This window comes from Salmo trutta, chromosome 14, assembly GCF_901001165.1.
Source record: "Salmo trutta chromosome 14, fSalTru1.1, whole genome shotgun sequence".
Lineage (NCBI taxonomy): Eukaryota > Metazoa > Chordata > Actinopteri > Salmoniformes > Salmonidae > Salmo > Salmo trutta.
The window spans coordinates 64,159,089-64,179,843 of NC_042970.1; the positions used below are offsets into that span (position 1 = coordinate 64,159,089).

Here is a 20,755-nt window from a genome sequence, read left to right on the forward strand (position 1 = left end):
AGGGAGAAAGACGCCTACAGAGAGATGAACCTGGAGAAGAGTCCCATAAGCAAGCTGGTCCTGGGGCTCTGTTCACAAACACAAACAGAGCCCCAGGACAGCAACACAACTAGACCCAACCAAATCATGAGAAAACAAAAAGATAATAACTTGACAAATTGAAAGAATTAACAAAAAAACAGAGCAAACTAGAATGCTATTTGGCCTTAAACAGAGAGTACACAGTGCAGAATACCTGACTACTGTGACTGACCCAAAATGAAGGAAAGCTTGGACTCTGTAAAGACTCAGTGAACATAGCCTTGCTATTGAGAAAGGCTGTTGTAGGCAGACCTGGCTCTCAAGAGAAGGCAGGCTATGTTCACACTGCCTGCAAAATGAGGTGGAAACTGAGTTGCACTTCCTAACCTCCTGCCAAATGTATGACCATATTAGAGACACATATTTCCCTCAGATTGCAGACCAACAAACAATTTGAAAAAAAATCTAATTTTGATAAACTCCCATATCTATTGGGTGAAATACCACAGTGTGCAGTCACTGCAGCAAGATTTGTGACCTGTTGCCAAGGGAAACCGGTGAAGAACAAACACCATAGTAAATACAACCCATATTTATGTGTATTTATTTCCCCTTTTGTACTTGAACTAATTCCACATCGTTACAACACTGTATATAGACATAATGTGACATTTGAAATGTCTTTATTATTTTAGAACTTTTGTAAGCGTAATGTTTACTGTTCATTTTTAAATCGTTTATTTCACTTTTGTTTATTATCTATTTCACTTGCTTTGCCACTGTAAACATATGTTTCCAATGACAATAAAGCCCTTTGAATGGAACTGAAATAGATGAGAACAAGCGACACCTTGTGCAGTCACATGATGGCACATGAGTCATGTGATCTCGTCTGAGGAAGCGAGTTATGTCTTGTCCCAATGCTGAACCTATACTGTAATTGTAGAACACAGAAAAACGTCGTCCTCATGGTTATCTTCTCAGACAGTTCATTTCACGCCAACAATATACTCGCGTTTTATAACAGCTTTTATTTGCCTTATTTATTCTGAGACAGTTCAGATTTGATGTCGCATATTTATTTATTTATAGTTTCAAAACGTTTACATGGCTACAGCAAGCGGCAAATGCAACCACGGCAGCGCCGGTTCAGGTATGTTGAGTTTCAATAATTTTCTGTCATGTCACTTTGTGTGTTTTAAGTGGTTTGTTACATTGTTGCATGCCTTCCATTGAAAGGAGGGCCCTGTGTATATTATGATTGTGGTGTAACGTAGCTCTACAGTGTGGGTTGTCTTGTCTTGCCAATCATCTCCATAAAACATATCTCATTCTAGGTACACAATCAATGGTGATTAATCGTGAATTAATGCATTAGTAACATTGTATAACACAGTAACATACTCAATAACATTGTATAACACAGTAACATACAAAATAACATTGTATAACACAGTAACATACACAGTAACATACACAGTAACATTGTATAACACAGTAACATTGTATAACACAGTAACATACACAATAACATTGTATAACACGGTAACATTGTGAAACACGGTAACATTGTACGAGGCAGCAGCATCAACAATGTTTTGTTACAATGTTTTCAAACACTGACTGGAAGAAGCGTTATTGCATAAATGTGTACACAACCATCCACCCTCTAGTCCTTTATCCCCAAGATGTTTTGTTTTTTAATCGTGTGATCGTTGTTGCTAGGGATGTCATGCAGCTTTGATGTGTGTAATATGAGTCTTTGTGTGTATGCTATTCCTGAATGATGCCGTGTTTCCCATAGAAACTAGTAGGCTATCCATTCACAGAACGCCTACATATTATCACAATCTTTTTAAAACCATGTCTATATTTCCCAAACACAATTCGAAACAATCCCAATCGCTTTTTTGTCTTTTGATGATTTTACGCATTTTTTAGCTATCCTTCGCCTGGGAAAAAAAACACTTCAATTTGCTTAACTTGCCATTGGCTCAACTTACCCCAAGGCAAACACAACTACAAGGATGCTCTTTCATTCCAGGTTTAGGGCATCATATTGACGCTTACAGAGACCCCAAATTTTGTATAGAACAATTTTAAAATGATCTACTTTGGTTTATATGCAAGCATCACGAATCCTCTTCCCTAAATATTTGGTCAAATGATACATTTTGTGTATGGTTTCCTAGAAACAAGGGGTGGCTCAACTTACCCTTTGGCTCAACATACCCAATTCTCCCCTACAGACATTCTGGATGAAATAGGCAAAGATAGTTTGCTTTATGTTGACCTGATGCTGACAGAATTTGCCAATAACAGTTTACACTTGTCAAGTCTGGGGTAGGAAATTATACCTGATGGCCACTTTCAGCAAGGAAAATTGTAGCCTTGAAATGGTTCTATTCTATCCCACCATTGCAGTCAATGCTGTACTTCAATGCTCATGAGTCTTGATTTAAGCAATTATTCCTAAATTCCAGGGTTAGTGCTATCTGGAATCCCTGGGACGTCCCTACCCTAAACACTAACCCCTGCCCCAACCGTTTTAAATTATTAGTTGGACGTCCCAAGGATTCCGTTAAAGTTCTAGAGCGTTGGAAGCTGAAAGAAACTATTGTTTCATGAGCCCCCTCCTGGACCCCAAAGAACCTGACTACTCTTGCTCCCTCCCACCACCATAGCATGTCTGCTACATTTTAAACCAGACTGACCCAGGTTTTTTATTTTATTGTATTTTTATTATACCTTTATATAACCAGGTAGGCCAGTTGAGAACAAGTTCTCATTTACAACTGCGACCTGGCCAAGATAAAGCAAAGCAGTGCCACAAAAACAACAACACAGAGTTACGCATAAACAAACGTACAGTCAATAGCACAAAAGAAAAGAAAAGAAAAATAGAAAAATCGATGTACAGTGTGTACAAATGTAGAAGAGTTGGGAGGTAGGCAATAAATAGGCCATAGAGGTGAAAATAATTACAATATAGCATTAATACTGGAGTGATAGGTTCTCCATCTATCATACACTGTGATAACCTCCCGCCACCCAGTTTCTTAACGTCCTCTCACGTGTCCTAGTCTACGGTGCCCATATGACCGTGGACATAGGCTTTCATTTCTGCACTTGACTGTGTGTGGGTCAGGGGTTTAGAAATGGTCTTGTAAGCAGTCAAGCAGTTATCAAGCATTTGTTTTCTCATGCCGTAGTATACCTTTGACTCATTGTTTACTAGTACTTCATTTGTGATCTCACACATATTATAATGAAATGATTCACCACAAGTGCACACTGTGGGGCCACACTTGCGAACATTAGAAACAGTTTCAATTAAAAACTGTTTCTCCGTCTCATAATCGGCATCAGCCAATTAAAATCGCTGACGTAGTTGTACGTGATAAAACGCCACTTGTTCGCTTTTCCCATCAGATAACCTGACGTACTTAGCCCAATGCTAACAACACCAGCTGGACGTGATTATTTCCTTGTAACAAAATATGTATCAGCCAATTACAAATGTTGACGTTGTTGGACGTGACTGGAGATACTGGGATACGTTGTCCACAGAGCGGAAAGGCGGGCTGTCAAGCTCCTGCCTATTCATCTCTTTGGATTGGTGGGTAAATCTCGTTATTTGAATACTTTTTTGAATATTCAATGAGGGGTGTTGACGTCAAAAGCTTGTATTCGATGGAGAGTGAGATGCTATGCCATCTTCAAGAATATGCATTGGCTGTCTCGAATCTTGACAGGGACAACTCCGATATAAAGCTTTTTTTCTCATGTGCATCCCGGCAACTTTATCAGTAAACCTGTAACAACCGAAGCATTATGAAACTTCTGTTAGATCAAATAAGCCTCATGTATCTAAATAGAAATACATTATATTCTTGACTAAATTCAACATTCTCTCATTTCCCCGATACAAAAACTCCTCACTTGCTTAAATATTAATGATCTGCTTATGCGGATAGATTTTGTGCGGAGTAAACCCTCTCGCTTCGCCTCTTCCTCTCTGAAGTGACCGAACACTTTTTCATGAGAACGTCCTTAACAGAAGTCACGCGGCACCATCTGCTAATCAAAGTTACTAAAACAAGTACAAAAGTTCAATTGGACAGATAGCTTACAGTGTTGAGAGCCAAGTTTCTGGTCATTTTCGCAGTTTGCGATGTTCAAATCCCAGTTGAGATATAGATTTTTCCATTGAAAATTCCTGCAGAATCACGTATTTATTTTTACATTTTGTGTTGCAAAGGGTTCGGCTAAAACCTTAGAAATGAAGATAACAAGGTGTCGCTTGTTCTCATCTATTTCAGTTCCATTCAAAGGGCTTTATTGCCATTGGAAACATATGTTTACAGTGGCAAAGCAAGTGAAATAGATAATAAACAAAAGTGAAATAAATGATAAAAAATGAACAGTAAACATTACGCTTACAAAAGTTCAAAAATAGCAGTGTGTGCCACATGGAAGCAATGGTAATAACGGTACTTTTTTTTTTTTTTAAACAATGTATAATAAACTTACATGTGTAAGGACATCATTTATCTTTTTTCCATTAAAGCACATGGATGTGTGTGAAACAGATTAGCAAAAACTGGATTTTGTCTCAAATGCGAAAACGTGAACATTTTGTCTAATGTTAGTACTAGTAGCCTAGTTAAAGATGCATCAATGCAATATTGGCACATGACATTGTTACACACCAATGGAACAAAAGTAAACCTTGAATTTATAGGTTTAAAATCCCTCTAGTGTCCAGGGTTGACCTATTTTTATATATATTTTTTATAAATGCCATTGGTTGGTGGATATAAAGTCTAAGATCTTTTATAGGCTGATGCAGTATTTGTTATAGGAAATAATCACTGTCAGCTGGTGAGGCTAGCATAGGGCTAACGTGCCACGTTATCTGACTGGACCAGCTACAATGTAGCGTTCTATAACGTGCAAGTAAATCAACGATTTTAATTGGCTGATGTGCATTTTGAGACTGAGAAACCGTTTCAAGTTAAATAATGACAATAACAAAAAGTCCACCTCATAACCATGTCCTCTCGCCACAGGAGGAAATAGAAACAGGAAACAGGAAATAGAGTCCAAGAGACCACTCAGAGTTAAGAGTTGACAGAGACGAGGAGCAGCTTTGCTTGTTTACTGGTTCCAGTGAGGTTGCATCGTGTAGCCTGCTCTCCCTGGGTGGCCCAGTGCAGACTGATTGCTGCTGATCCATTGTAGCGATACAGAGATGCTGGCAGACTGATAGTCACAGTGCTGAGGTGCAGAGTTGTCTATTAAGCCTTCTCTAACACACCATTGACTGCCCTGAACCGGAGGAGCAGGGTTTTTCAACGGATTTATTCCGTTTGATTGACTCAATCTCTTAGTGCGGCTCAGCAACAAGCCCTCATCATCTGCACTTTGGTTTTGACGATTGCTATCGGCCTTGATGGCCAAAATGCCCCATCAAGATCTGTCCATTTCTTGGCTCGGGCTGCTATTGCTGGCACGAAATGTTACATAGTGAAATTCTTTCAGCACAGGTCTGAATTGTTTTTGACAGGGAGAGTCACGCAGCTTCTGTCATGTCTGTGAGTGTTTGTGACCTTGCAAGGTTCTGTGTGTGCAAGTCGATATATTGCAGTTAGGTCACTCCCCGCTAGATAGGCTTCTCTCATTCACTTGGCCGAACTAAAGATTGTTAGATATGCAGGTGATTATTGTGGATGGCTTACTATAGGTAAACATTGAGATATCACCGTTGCCTCACACAATCCTACACACACACACACATCAGTGATTCTCTCTTCTACGTCCGTCAGACCAGATTTCGGGTCTTCTGTCTGGTCTTCGAGTTCTGTTTACCAGAGGTCAGGTGACCCAATTCATGACAGCAGTTCATTTCGAGTTCCACTTCCTTTTTCTTCCATTACTGCTGAACTAGCTCTTTTACCCACAAACTATATGGTCCACATTTCCCTTCCAAGTCTGTTCTTGTCACGTTTGTTTGGGTGACTCAGAGGTTGAATTCAGCTTTCACCAGCGGTCTCTCCACTGAAGGTGCAGTGATTTAGGTTTTTACTACACCTTTATGGTTTATGTTATCGACGGCGACGACAATCCAAATGTGTAGCATCGCACCCCGAAGCTCTGCTCCTTCGACAAGTGACGAAGTCAGACGGGTGTTGTAGCAGCAGCCCGACCGTCCCTGGAGTCTTTCTGTGTCTTCCAGCCATCTCCAGGGGCGTGTTTCTGTCAGCCTTGAGTGGCAGAGCCGCCAGCTATAGCACACCAGTCACCCGCATCTCTTCCTCCAGGGTGAGTCTGTCTCACCCGGCCCACACCCGGCCCAGCCCAGAGCCTCTGATCTGGGTGTTGTTTTAATAAGCTGGCCTGTGTCACCTCCCAGGGTTTTACTAGATAGAGACGTGATGATGGATGACTATATGAGGCGAGGGAGATTAGGTCATGTAATTAATGAAAGCTGCCCGAACTAGTACGAGAGCTGTCACTCACTGAAGGGTAACATTACGACGCGTAGCCTATTCATCAGTACGCAACAGTGTACGGATGGTGTTTGTGCTCACAAAGGAAATAGCACTAATATGGAGTGCCGTTGCGGTGTGCTATTTCAGATAACATTGGTGTTTGGCTCAGATATCCACTCCACATTCTTTGATAGGCCTGACTGTTCGTATTAGTCACTCTCACTGTCCTTCTATCGCTGCTAACGTGTTTTTTTTCTTCCTTTTTCTTCCCTCGCTCTCTATCTATCCGTCTCTCAGAGAAGGACAGGTTGGTTTCCTCTGTGTCGCCTCACGGCTACGGCTCCGGCGACAGCAGCGGCAAGCATGTTCACCACAGAGACAGCCATGGCTGGCTGGGGGCGGAGCAGGAAGAGGAGGCCCTGCGCAGGAAGCTCAAGTACTTCTTCATGAGCCCCTGTGACAAGTTCCACGCCAAGGGCCGCAAGCCCTTCAAACTGGGCCTGCAGCTGCTCAAGATTGTCATTGTCACCGTGCAGGTAACTACACACATTTAGTTTGATATGCACTTTGAGTGTATGAACAGTACATTTTCAACGCCCTCTTGGCAAAGCTCAGGTTTTATGGCGGGACCAACAATCCTGAAGCCCATAACAACTGACATCTTGTTTCATATGCACTGTTCCTAATGGTGGATAGGATGTCTGTGCATCTGACGTTTTGAAATATGTACCGACAATCTTTACAACAATAACTTCAAAAATGTCCCTAAGATCAAAAAGGGTTACGTTATAGTTGGTCATTTTCCTTCAATAAAACACCTGAATCCCTACTTCCCTCCCTCCCTCCATCAGCTGGTGTTGTTTGGCCTCAGCAACCAGATGGTGGTGACGTTCAAGGAAGAGAACACCATGTCCTTTAAGCAGATCTTCCTGAAGGACTATGACGAGGGCTCCGGCGACACGTTGGCCGTGTACACACAGAGGGATGTCTACGAACACATCTTCTACGCCGTAGACCAGGTAACAGTCACTAACGACACCCGGGTCATTTTCATTAGGGCATGCAACATAAAAAAATGTTTAAAGGAAAATGTTAATGAGAGTTTCAGGAAATCTTTCCGTTCGGTACCTAATGAACACGACCCGGCATACAGACTGAGATGTAAACATGCCCATACAGCGCAAAGAAGGACCACATCGCGTCCCCTTCATAATTTCATCCTCTACTTTCAACTAAAAGTCTCCAACTTTTTAGGCCCTGTTTGAATATTTAGAATGTATCCTTTCCTTCCTGCATCATTTGAAGTAATCACAGATCTGAGCGAGTTTGATTGGTGAAAGCGGTAGTGTGGAAACGTCCACGAATCCGCATACAGATCAGTGATTACCTAAAATTAGGGCGGAAAGAGGGATGAATTATTTTTAAATATTAGAGCAGGGCCTTATTCTCCATCCTCATACCCTTCCTCCTCCCTCACAGTATGTGGTGCTACCCGAGACCACGGTGGGACGCTATGCGTACGTCTATGGGGTCGGGGTGAACGGGAGTGCCCTCTCTCTCTGCCAGCAGTACTACAAGAAGGGCAGCATCGATCCCGCCAATGATACCTTCAACATTGACCCTCGTGTTATCACAGGTATATAGATCTACTTTCATGCATTATGCCAGAGGTCACCATCCCTGGTACTAGAGCTACACAGTGTTCGTGCTTCCCAAATGGCACCCGATGGAGTGAGAATGTGGTGCCATTTGGGACTCAGCTTAAATGTAGTTCTGTTCCAGCATGCTTTCGATGGTTAGTTGACTGGTTGAAAAGGGATGAGTTTTGTGCCAGATTTGAACAAAATCCTGCACGCCTTGTGGCTTTCCAGGGCCAAGTTTGGTGGATTGACCATTGCTTTATGCCTTAGCCTTGTCTAGCCTGAAGTGAAGTTATTTCATTTACTGTAACAATGGGGACTACCCAAAGAGTTGCTAAGCTGCTTATTTCCAGTACCACGTTATCTTTTCAGTAACAATTCATCGTAACTGTATCATTTCTTTATTGACTCAACATGTGTACGTACTGTATTGTTCCCCGACCCCAACCGTGGGAAAGTAGTAGGAAGCCCCACTTCCTTATATGAGCTGACACTTGGGGCGATACTACTGGCTAAAGGGGAAATCACCTGGTATTGAAATGGCCTACCCTTGAAGTGGCCTGCCCTTTGACTCTTGACATGATCACCAGAACAGAATAACCATAGATGTATAATTACTAGAACATACATTTATATCAGTGTAATGGTAATTCTATTTCAGTGTAATTCTATTTCTGTAAGGAAAAACATTGACAGCCCCTGAAATGACTAACTTCTCTCTCTCTCTCTGTCCTGTTACTAGATTGTGTGGGAGTTAACCCTCTGTCAGTCCCTCGGGCGCCTTTAGGCAGTGACTACAAGAACTTTACCCTCAAGTTCCACAAGTAAGGCTTCATTTTTCAAATGTCTTTTCAAATGACTTCGGTCTCTCGTGTTTGCTGTCGGTCTAAAACTAAGATAGATGGGACATCCATCTTTGTAGTATCTGACTGTTGATTTTTAGCTCCACATACTGTTTACACACTCCCTATAACCCTGGGTTATGTTCATTAGACGCCAAACAGAAAACTAACAAAAAACAGGGAGGTCTACCTGGACTTGTCCAATAAGAAAAAAAAAAACGTTTTGCGTTGCAAAATGTTTGAAAACGTCTCTCTTTGCTATCACTTTGACATAACCCTGATATCCCTCTTCATTTTCTATTTCCACTCTATATTGTCTAGACTCATAAACGTGACGATACAGTTCCAACTAAAGGCCATCAACATTCAGACCATCATCAACAACGAGATTCCTGACTGTTACACCTTCTTCATAACGGTGAGTCCCACCCCCCTTCCCTCCCCCACCACTTCCTACAAATGGTCCTACCCAGTCTGTGTGTCACGTCCTGACCAGTAAAGAGGTTATTTGTTATTGCCGTTTGGTCAGGACGTGGCAGGGGGTGTTTGTTTAATGTGTTTCGGAGTTTGTTGAGGTATGTTCTATGTTAGTCTATTTCTGTGTCTAGTTTATCTATTTCTATGCTTAGTTTATTGGTTTGACCTTCAATTGGAGGCAGCTGTTTCTCGTTGCCTCTAATTGAAAGTCCTATTTAGTAGGGGTGTTTTTTCATGGGTTTTTGTGGGTAGTTGTTCCGTGTGTGTAGCTGTGTGCCTCACAGGACTGTTTTTCGTCGTCGTTTTTGTATTAAGTGTTTATTTTGGTTTTCATCTGAATAAAGAAGATGAGCATACACATTCCCGCTGCGCCTTGGTCCCATCTTTACGACACTGTGGCTCATTGTAACCTGTTTAGTGTATAGTAGTTGCTGTGGAAACCTTTTCATTGCCTGTATATTATAGGTAACCTACAGTGAGGGGAAAAAAGTATTTGATCCCCTGCTGATTTTGTATGTTTGCCCACTGACAAAGAAATGATCAGTCTATAATTTTAATTGTAGGTTTATTTGAACAGTGAGAGACAGAATAACAACCAAAAAACCAGAAAAACGCATGTCAAAAATGTTATAAATTGATTTGCATTTTAATGAGGGAAATATGTATTTGACCCCCTCTCAATTAGAAAGATTTCTGGCTCCCAGGTGTCTTTTATACAGGTAACGAGCTGAGATTAGGAGCACACTCTTCAAGGGAGTGCTCCTAATCTCAGTTTGTTACCTGTATAAAAGACACCTGTCCACAGAAGCAATCAATCAATCAGATTCCAAACTCTCCACCATGGCCAAGACCAAAGAGCTCTCCAAGGATGTCAGGGACAAGATTGTAGACCTACACAAGGCTGGAATGGGCTACAAGACCATCAGCTTGGTGAGAAGGTGACAACATTTGGTGTGATTATTCGCAAAATGGAAGAAACACAAAAGAACTGTCGATCTCCCTCGGCCTGGGGCTCCATGCAAGATCTCACCTCATGGAGTTGCAATGATCATGAGAACGGTGAGGAATCAGCCCAGAACTACACGGGAGGATCTTGTCAATGATCTCAAGGCAGCTGGGACCATAGTCACCAAGAAAACAATTGGTAACACACTACGCCGGGAAGGACTGAAATCCTGCAGCGCCCGCAAGGTCCCCCTGCCCAAGAAAGCACATATACATGCCCGTCTGAAGTTTGCCAATGAACATCTGAATGATTCAGAGGACAACTGGGTGAAAGTGTTGTGGTCAGATGAGACCAAAATGGAGCTCTTTGGCATCAACTCAACTCGCCGTGTTTGGAGGAGGAGGAATGCTGCCTATGACCCCAAGAACACCATCCCCACTGTCAAACATGGAGGTGGAAACATTATGCTTTGGGGGTGTTTTTCTGCTAAGGGGACAGGACAACTTCACCGCATCAAAGGGACGATGGACGGGGCCATGTACCGTCAAATCTTGGGTGAGAACCTCCTTCCCTCAGCCAGGGCATTAAAAATGGGTCGTGGATGGGTATTCCAGTATGACAATGACCCAAAACACACGGCCAAGGCAACAAAGGAGTGGCTCAAGAAGAAGCACATTAAGGTCCTGGAGTGGCCTAGCCAGTCTCCAGACCTTAATCCCATAGAAAATCTGTGGAGGGAGCTGAAGGTTCGAGTTGCCAAACGTCAGCCTCAACCTTAATGACTTGGAGAAGATCTGCAAAGAGGAGTGGGACAAAATCTCTCCTGAGATGTGTGCAAACCTGGTGGCCAACTACAAGAAACGTCTGACCTCTGATTGCCAACAAGGGTTTTGCCACCAAGTACTAAGTCATGTTTTGCAGAGGGGTCAAATACTTATTTCCCTCATTAAAATGCAAATCTTTTTATAACATTTTTTACATGCGTTTTTCTGGATTTTTTTGTTGTTATTCTGTCTCTCACTGTTCAAATAAACCTACCATTAAAATTATAGACTGATAATTTCTTTGTCAGTGGACAACGTACAAAATCAGCAAGGGATCAAATACTTTTTTCCCTCACTGTATAACCCATCTGTTATATTATCCCTTGAAGAGTCCGCCACTTTTTTATGTTTCATTTTATTGGCAAAGTTTACAGCAAGTACTACTTGTACCTGTATGAAAGTCTGATCTGTTCTTTCCATCTGTTTCTACAGATAGTCCTGGACAACAAGGCTCACAGTGGTAAAGTGAGGATCAGTCTGGAAAATCAGGCTTTTATAAAGGAGTGTAAAGACCCCAGTGTGTCTGGCCACGGTGAGATAGAGTCTTGTTTTTATTAAACATTTATTTCACCAGAGTAATACTAATTAGACACCAAACGGGAGAAACGGACTGAAACGTAGGGACTACCTGAACTTCTGCCGTTGCTAAATATTTTTCTACGGTGTGCCCTAATTATTACGACCCAGGAAAATCTCTTGAGGTTGAAAAACATTTTTTTCGAGCGAGAGAGACCTGGTAAGAGATTTGGCAAAAGAGAAATTAAAATACATTTAGCGTGTGCATAGGTCAATACAAAACTACACACAGAATGACCAGACAGAAATTTACCGGTACAACTTATACCACAAACGGCAAGACAAACACTATGTACACTCTAAGCAATCTCCCCTATTGCCATCTTCATTTGACCTCATAAGACATTATAGATGCCTCATAGGAATTTTCACTTAGTCATGCATTGGTGTCAAAGTGAAATTTTGACTTGTGGAAGTAAGGATTCGCCCCCTATGCTTCTACTTGATGAAAGCCACTAACTCCTCTCTTTCCTTCCCTCCCTCTATCTCAGCGGAGAACTACACGCGGCTAGCGTTTGACGTGGTGGTGGCGATCGTTTGTATGCTGTCCCTGCTGCTGTGTGGCCGCTCCATACTCCGCGGCATCATACTACAGGCGGTAAGTCACTGGGAGGTGGAGGGCAGGAAGAGAGAAAGTGGTTAAAAGGAGGAACATCCAATCTGGTGGTAGAGCATGACTCTTGCAATGCCAGGATAGTGGGTTTGATTCCCGGGACCACCCATATGTAAAATGCATGACTGTAAGTCACTTTGGATAAAAGCGTCTGCTAAATAGCATGTATTATCTGAGAACGTACTGTAGATGCATTTGTTTGCTTGTTATAGGGTTGGGGATTGGGGTGGAAGGAAGAGAGAGAGATTTTAGTTGTTGTTGATGGATTGGTATTCTGTGAATTGATTCCATTTTTAGAGTAATGCTCTGCGACACGAAAACCGAGGTGTGAATACTCGTCTTTCCAGTATGGTCACCCAACTCCTCTCTCTCTGTGTCTCTCTATCTCTCTCTGTCTCTCTCTCTCTCTCTCTGTGTGTCTCTCTCTCTCTCTCTCTCTCTCTCTCTCTCTGTGTCTCTCTATCTCTCTCTGTGTCTCTCTCTCTGTCTGTGTCTCTCTCTCTGTGTCTCTCTATCTCTCTCTGTCTCTCTCTCTCTCTCTGTGTGTCTCTCTCTCTCTCTCTCTCTCTCTCTCTCTCTGTGTCTCTCTATCTCTCTCTGTGTCTCTCTCTCTGTCTGTCTCTCTCTCTCTCTGTCTCTCTCTCTCTCTCTGTGTGTCCATCTCTCTCTCTTCCTGTGTGTGTGTGTCTCTCTCTCTCTTTCTCTCTCTCTCTCTCTCTCTCTCTCTCTCTCTCTCTCTCTCTGTCTGTCTCTTTCTGTCTCTCTGTCTCTGCGTAACAGGAGTATGTCGAGTTCTTCAAGACTAACCTGGGCCGGAAAGTAAGCTGGGACGAAAGGATGGAATTCATCAATGGCTGGTACATCCTGCTCATCATCAGTGACGTCCTTACAATCATCGGCAGCGCCATTAAGATCGGCATCGAGTCCAAGGTCAGAGGGGACTTTTTCCTCTACTGCTCAGAGTAGAATAGAATACCTTTATTTTTCCCAGAGGAAAATGCTAAAGAATTATTTGAAATCTCCAGCCCAAAAAATCATCTCAGTTTGGGTTATGATAAAGACCGTTGTGCTAAGCTCATGAGGCATTTATGAGTTGAATATCTCTCCATACAGAATATGTCATCGTATGATGAGTGTGGCATCCTGTTGGGGACCTCCACCTTGTTGGTGTGGGTCGGAGTCATTCGCTACCTCAGCTTCTTCCAGAAGTACAATGTAAGTTGCCTACAGACACAGACAGCACTAACGATGACAGTGATTCACCCACTCTCCTGCCTCTCTCCCTCTCAGATCCTAATCGTGACCTTGCGAGCTGCGTTCCCGAACGTGATCCGGTTCTGCTGCTGTGTGGCTGTCATCTACCTGGGCTACTGCTTCTGTGGCTGGATCGTGCTGGGGCCCTATCACGTCAAGGTACAGACAGCCACCATTTTGAAGCACAGACAGACATGCTAACAGAAGAAGGCCAATGACAGAGTGGGCCGGCAAATAGATTGAAAAGGAAACAGTGAATCTGGAGGGGGACACCCTATATGGTTCAGTGAGGAATGCACAATGGTGCATTGTGGGATTTTGCACAATAATGACGTACTGTGATATTAACATGTTATTTGTCTATTATTATAATTACATTTTACTGGCCCTTGCCAGTTAGATGGCCATAATAGATTTTCTTTGATTTATTTAGTTTAAAAAAATGTGTGTACTGAATCCTCAATCATTTTGAACCGATTCACTGTTTATATCATACAGTGAGAATGGTCATGTTAAGTCATGGTTATTTGTGTAATTTAACAGTCTCTCTCTCCCTATCGTATTCAATTCATTAAGCTGTATTACTATGAAATACATGAAATGTAATTTAACTGTTTCCCTCTCCCTCTCTCTCTCCCTCCGTCAGTTCCGCTCTCTCTCCATGGTGTCGGAGTGCCTGTTCTCGCTGATCAACGGCGACGACATGTTTGTGACCTTCGCAGAGATGCAGGAGAGCAGCACGCTGGTGTGGGTGTTCAGCCAGGTCTACCTGTACACCTTCATCTCCCTCTTCATCTACATGGTACTGTCGCTCTTCATCGCCCTCATCACCGGCGCCTACGAAACCATCAAGGTAACAACAAAGGGCACCATTTTTGTCAGGCAAAAGAGCACAGATCTGTGTCAGAAATACAGTAAACTCATTATTATCTGCAGTGTGATTTAATTTGAAAATGTTCTTCAACGATGTGCGTTTTCAGAGACCATGGCACAGCCAAGAGTCATGAGACTTTAAAGCCCTTTGTCTATGAAGGAAGTTAGACGTCATTTCTCAAGCCATTGCTAACTAGCGTTACCGCAATATGACTGGAAGACAATAGTATCTACTAGCATGCTTGCAGTTACCCTGGACTTCCAGTCATTGCTCTAACGCTATTTAGCAATTGCGCTAACTCTAGTTAGGAACTTCCTTCAAACTGCACGCAGAGACATAAAAACGGTATCCGTGAGTTCATCTGATAAAGGGCTTCATTGCCAAAATCCCGAAGTATCCCTTTAAACGGACTCGAATCCAAATGAATGTAAAAGAGCACTGTATCATTTCTTATTTGCTGCTTGTGTTTTACATTCATTTGGAGTTGAGGCGTATAGCTGGGTTTACACAAATTCTGTGGGATGTGGATTCATATTTAGAGTTGCATTCCTCATAAAGAACATTCATGTTCACTGCTCATAGCGGTACAAATAGAAGCCAATTGCAAACAACAACACCTAATAAAAGCCAACCGATCACATTACACACCGTGCCTGCGTCCCAAATGGCTCCCTATTCCCTATATAGTGCACTACTGCCTTGGTCAAAAGTAGTGCACTGCATAGGGAATAGGGTGCCATTTGAGATGCAGAGAGTGAGCAACCTAAACGTGGATGCCTGTCTCCTCTCCTGTCCCTCCAGCACCAAACCCAGGAGCCCTACCACATTACGGACCTGCACGCATTCATCGCAGAGTGCACTGACACGCCCAGCTCGGGGATGTTCCGGGGCCTAGAAACCTCGCCCTGCTCTTTCTTCTGCTGCTGTGACAGGTGGGTCAAAGGGCACAGGTCAAGACTGAAGGTAGAGTTCAAGGCCGGGTTCAGAAACCACCCTCCAGCTCCTAACCTCTTCAGTGTTTGCCGATCTGAAGGAGTCAGATGGGTCTAAGTTGATGGTGATGGCTCCACCTAGGCTTGATGGGGATGGATGTTCCTCTGTAGAATGATCAGCTGTAGATGCCACTTCAATGACCAGACAATTACAGATGCATTCACTGTTATCCTTTCTCTCATGGTTGAGAGACGTTTATGTTTTTCTACATGTGTATGCGCGATCGTGTTACGTGTTTGTTTCTTCCCTCAGAACGACAACATACGAGGATGTCCTTTTGGTGAACTGACTGGGCTGGGGTGTCTGGACCTACAGCGCTCTCTGCTGGCCGGAGTGCCACACTGCATCCAGATTTTCATTGTCGTCGCCATCAAATCTGGTTCAGGCATGAGCACTTACTTGAATGAGGAGCCTCAGTTCAACCGTATACAGACAGAGGACTATGAGCTGAAAGCCTAATCTTTTTTTGATTGGATTCATTGGCCAGACCTCCTGCATTGTGTGAATGTTACAGGGATGTTGCCTGGATGTTACACAGTAACATACAGCTCAACACAGCATTCCCCACACAGAAAGAGAACAACAGTATTTTACCAACAATCTGGATATATGCACAATCCATACTTGCTGAGGACCATAGTGCAAAGTGAAATGTCTTGTTAGCACTAATGCTAACGTTTAGCTGCTTTTAATTGTTTTAACTGGGTTTTTAGATGTTAGGTAAGCTGCACAAGGGACAAGAACTGGACAAGGCATGTTTTCTATATCAGAAGTTCTGGTTATATATGAAGGGGATGACAATGACATGCATACTTCATACTAGGCCAGAGACTGCTCTGGAGTAGCATTCCCACTGTCCCTAAGGAGAGGGCACTTAAGCCCAGGTCACATGACTCACCCAGGAACATCATTGCCCTGTCATGAGGCGCAAGTCCAGCAAGAACTGCTGAGAGCAAGGCTGGCTTCGCCGCAGTGCTTTGTGTCCACTGCTGCACTCAAGTGTACAAGTAAATTGAACTTAAACCCTGCACTGTGCCTGGACCCAATGGCTCCCTCGATAGCCTTAATCTTTGCTCAGATGTACAAATCTGTAGTTTCAGTAGATGTTAATCCGATGACACGGCAAACAGGGTAAACGTCAGTGCTATTGTTGATTTGTACGTGTCAAGTTGTACACTGTATGTGTCCTGTTCACGATGCACAAATGATGCTGCTTCATTAGAGTTCATTTGAAAGGGGACCCGTAGTGAAGTAGTCAAATCCACTCCGAGTCTCACAAAGACCCACTAACACAATACCCACCATGGCACAACATTCCGGTCGCAATGGTAATGTGACTTTCCAATTTTGCCTGACCTGAATGTAACTTCCTTAAATGAGGAAACTACATGATTGGAAAATGGAGAGTTCATTTTTTTTTGGGGGGGGGGGGGTGAATTTTTAAAAGGCCTAAGCTCCAGTCATGGACAATATGGATGGAGAACTGCAGATTGTATCCGACGGTCTAAAGAACAAAGACTGCCTGCGAGTAACGAGGAGAGGATAACGAGCAGGCAGGACAGCTAAACGAGGCCAGAGGGATGGGGTATTTGCGAGCACGGTAGTAATGCCTGTGATGTTGACCCAGAAGAATCCTCTTACATATGTTTCCTTCCCATTCTGTTTTATGCCTCATAATGATGCCTAGTTTAAAACTAGCCAATTGCATTGTCCTAGTGAAAGTTTAAATGATTTATTTTAAATGTTGGGTTGTTTCGGTATCTAGAGAGAAACGCCTAAGGGGAGTGTGGTCTTCAGGTTCAGACTCCAGAAAGTGGTCATGCATTGAGCTTTGTACTCCAATCACTATTGAAGAAGAAAAAAAACATTTTTTTTAATAGGTTACGGTCCCTAGCTACTCCTTCTAAAAGTAAACCTTTTGGCATTTTCATTGATTCCAAAGAACCAAGGTGTAGGCAAAGTTATATGGGAATATAACCTCCCAAATAGGCTAAAAGCAGAGCTTTCACCATATCCGTTCTTTAGGATCTGAGAACACCAAAGGGCTGGAGGCTACGAGAAGTGGCTAGGGGCCGAAATGGTACAGGGCCATAGCCTGTCTGCCGGTTAGTGAGGAGTCATGTAGCTCTTATTTTAATGGTCATATAGTACATTTAAATTAAATGTATGTTCTTAACTAAGCAGTACACAAACAGGATTTGTTTTTGGCCTTGCGTTTGTATATTGTAGTATTAGACACTTAGATGTCCTGTCCGAGCAGTCTGTAGACATGTCTACAGTTCATTGTGTAATCTTTTTTTATGTTGATCTTACTTGAACATTGTTTTGAGTATGTTGGATCTCTGTGCCACACTCAGTACGAAGCCAAACCACTGATGATTAAATGCCTGTTTGTTCACCTGGTTGGAAATACTTTGGAGAAGTAGGAGGTGGCAAACGCTTTGGGCTGCTTTCCCGATTCTCCACCCTTCTCCCGAAGTCTGCACTTGCACGCATCAATGGATTTAAAAGCAATGGATTGGTGTAATCGTTGGCTAGAGGGAATGTCCTCTTGTTAAGTCTATGACAGGAAGTGTGCAAATGCACTTTTTTGGAAAAAGGGTGAAGAATCAGGACGCAGCAATACTTTGGTTTCTTCACCACTTGATTTAGATCCAAACAAAGCCGGTCAAATTGTCTGCTTTGTTCGTGTTTGAGTTATATATTATTTGCATGAAACTCAACTCTAGGCCCATAGTCAAGCTTACAGTATAAAGTGTGTGACAGAAAATGATGAGTTTACCACAGGATGTAATTACCTGAAGTTACCAGAAGGGGGAATATGGGCTTTTGCACCCCTCAGACTCGGACAATAACATCCTAAAGGAGGAGAATAGACCACCTTACATCCAAGTTCTGTTTATTAGGTAGACAGAGACAATAGGGATCTAATACAACCGAAGACTAAATTATAGTATTATAGTACAACAAATACCATATATACATTTACACAATTCATGTAACATTCAGTATGCACAAATTCGGCACAGTCCAGATGTCAAAATGGCAATGGTAGATCTCCTTACATAGAACACATGTGCCCATATCCTGGTAACACAGGAAGTTGGTGGCACCTTCATTGGGGAGAACGGGGCTCGTGGTAATGTTTGGAGCGGAATTAGTGGAATGGTATCAAACACATGTTTTTGATGCCATTCCATTTGTTCCGTTCCGAACGCTATTATGAGGCGTCCTCCCCTCAGCAGCCTCCACTGCTAATGTACCTTTCCTAAGCAGCCTTTGGCAGCTGATGCAACACATCATTCCTTCCAGTCCACTAAACCTAATATCATCATCCATTATGTACTGACCTGGCTGCCCATCCTTTAGCTGAGCTCTTGGCCCATGTCCATCTCAGTGACTCACTCTTTGTTCTTGCTCTCTAATAGTCTACTGGGTATGTGCACACCACTTGATGCTGGCGATGAGTTTTTATTCTTTTTCTCCACACCAAATACAAACACACACATAGGAACAACGACTTACAGACGCACACAAACGACGACGACCATCTCCTCTGCCAGACCCGCGTGGTCTCGCCTCCATCCCTAGTGCCTGCGTTATTGTTTGCCACTTGGCCTTAAATTGTACCAATTAGATTTGGTTTCTCAATATTTCAATAATAAATCATTTGATTTTTCCCTTGTGTTAACGATGGCGGATTGATTGATTTCCACGTTTTTAAGTATAGGTTTTTTTCAAGACGAGAAGAGAATCGTCCAGCCCATTGAGGATCTCACTACACCCCCATATTGTTTTTCCATTTAACCTTTATTCATACAGGTTATTTTCATTGAAATATGCCTTTTGCACTAGAGACCTGTAATGACCTGTGGATATGCTTGTAGTTGTAACATGGTGCCCTCAATACATAAGGACTACTCTGAGGTAATGGTCTAGAATCTGAAGTTTCAGTGGGTCGGTAAGGTGTGGTGTTTGGTGTCTGTGGCGTTGTTATTTCTATAGTATTTCAATTGTCGTTTGGTAATGTGTTCCAGTGTGTCAAAGGTGGCCTCACGTTTCCAGACTGCCGAACAACGATGACCGAGAGAAGCTACTGTAGTAAAGGGGTGACAAGCTAGGCTTCCATGATCTTTTCAGACGAGGTTCCCTCTAACTGTTGTCTTGGTGGACCAGATACTTCGTACCCAGGCCAGAAATGTACCACCATGACACTTTTCTTCAGCATGAGTGTACGTGTGTGTGTGTGTGCGTGTGTGCTGGTCTGTTTGTCTGTCTGTTAGCCTCTCTGTATGTGTGTGGGCTTGCATGGTTGTTTGCTCTGTGCCATGGGCAGCGTATGCAGCTGTACCTGGAGCTGCATACACAAAGTATGTCCGGGGTTAGTGTTGTTTTGGCAGATGGTTAAAACAACAAGACCACACTGGAAGACTGGGCCAATAAGACCAACAGGGGGATGAAAGAAACCCCTTTGGTTTAACAATTAATCCCTGTTCCATTGCCACAGGCTTTCCCATAGAGACCAATACTGAGCCACACCCTTATAGGACAACATTACAGAGCATTGAGGTGGGTGGGCAGAACCAGGAAGTGACTGGATTTAGTGGTTTTACTAACAACCCAATTAAGGATCTTAGTTTGCGGCCGAATACACACACACACACACTATAAAAGCTACGGCGTCAGGGAGAGGCTCTCGGTTCCCCATTCTCTGCAATAGGCCCTATACGATAGGAAAGGCTGACAGGCTGCAGATGTAACAATTAGCAAAGCCCTGTGATTAGCTGAGACAGACAGAGGGCTTAGACAAACGGAACCGTATGAGTCACCCGCTTCCACACACACTATAATGAGGCGAGGTAAACACACACACACTGTAAGAAAGGCAGTTTGAATGGTGAGGATCCCTATGTCTACATCTTTCACATCACTCTAGTCCAGAGTGAATGCATCATGTCTGTTTCCAGTCTAACCCTCTCCTCTCCTGGCACTGTGAGTTGGGACTTTTCTTTGCCCAAAGCCTCCTCTTTCATTCGTTCTTCTTTGTCGCCTTGCTGTATAACAAACTAGTTGATGTCCGATTTCTTGGCCCGATTCAGTCTCTTTCAGTCTCCTTCTGTCAATCTCATAGTCTTTGTATGTTCCTCGTCTTTTCATGGATTCCTATTGTAAAGCCAGCAGCTGCAACTGAGGGAACAAAA

General features: G+C 43.0%; 1 protein-coding gene across 2 annotated transcripts; it reads left to right on the forward strand.

The window, feature by feature from the left end:
- Nucleotides 1–919: 919 nt before the first annotated feature.
- Nucleotides 920–19,233, forward strand: LOC115208613 (mucolipin-1). 2 transcript variants are annotated; one of them, XM_029776813.1, is made up of 14 exons: nucleotides 920–1,174; nucleotides 6,813–7,051; nucleotides 7,367–7,534; nucleotides 7,995–8,151; nucleotides 8,898–8,979; nucleotides 9,319–9,415; nucleotides 11,677–11,776; nucleotides 12,312–12,418; nucleotides 13,214–13,363; nucleotides 13,547–13,648; nucleotides 13,724–13,846; nucleotides 14,334–14,540; nucleotides 15,363–15,493; nucleotides 15,807–19,233. In XM_029776813.1, exons 1-14 carry the CDS (start codon nucleotides 1,129–1,131, stop codon nucleotides 15,841–15,843), a joined length of 1,746 nt encoding a protein of 581 aa, XP_029632673.1. In that variant the 5' UTR covers nucleotides 920–1,128; the 3' UTR covers nucleotides 15,844–19,233. The 2 variants fall into 2 exon arrangements, with proteins under 2 accessions (XP_029632673.1, XP_029632672.1); XM_029776812.1 differs by having other exon boundaries at nucleotides 13,547–13,846.
- The last annotated feature ends 1,522 nt before the right edge of the window (nucleotides 19,234–20,755 follow it).

Excerpts from the sequence above, each read along its gene's own strand:
- LOC115208613 (XM_029776812.1), top strand. The coding sequence starts at position 1,129 with ATGGCTACAGCAAGCGGCAAATGCAACCACGGCAGCGCCGGTTCAG. Across the intron at positions 12,419-13,213 it reads GCGGCATCATACTACAGGCG|GAGTATGTCGAGTTCTTCAA; the intron begins GTAAGTCACTGG and ends TCTGCGTAACAG. Across the intron at positions 14,541-15,362 it reads GCGCCTACGAAACCATCAAG|CACCAAACCCAGGAGCCCTA; the intron begins GTAACAACAAAG and ends CTGTCCCTCCAG.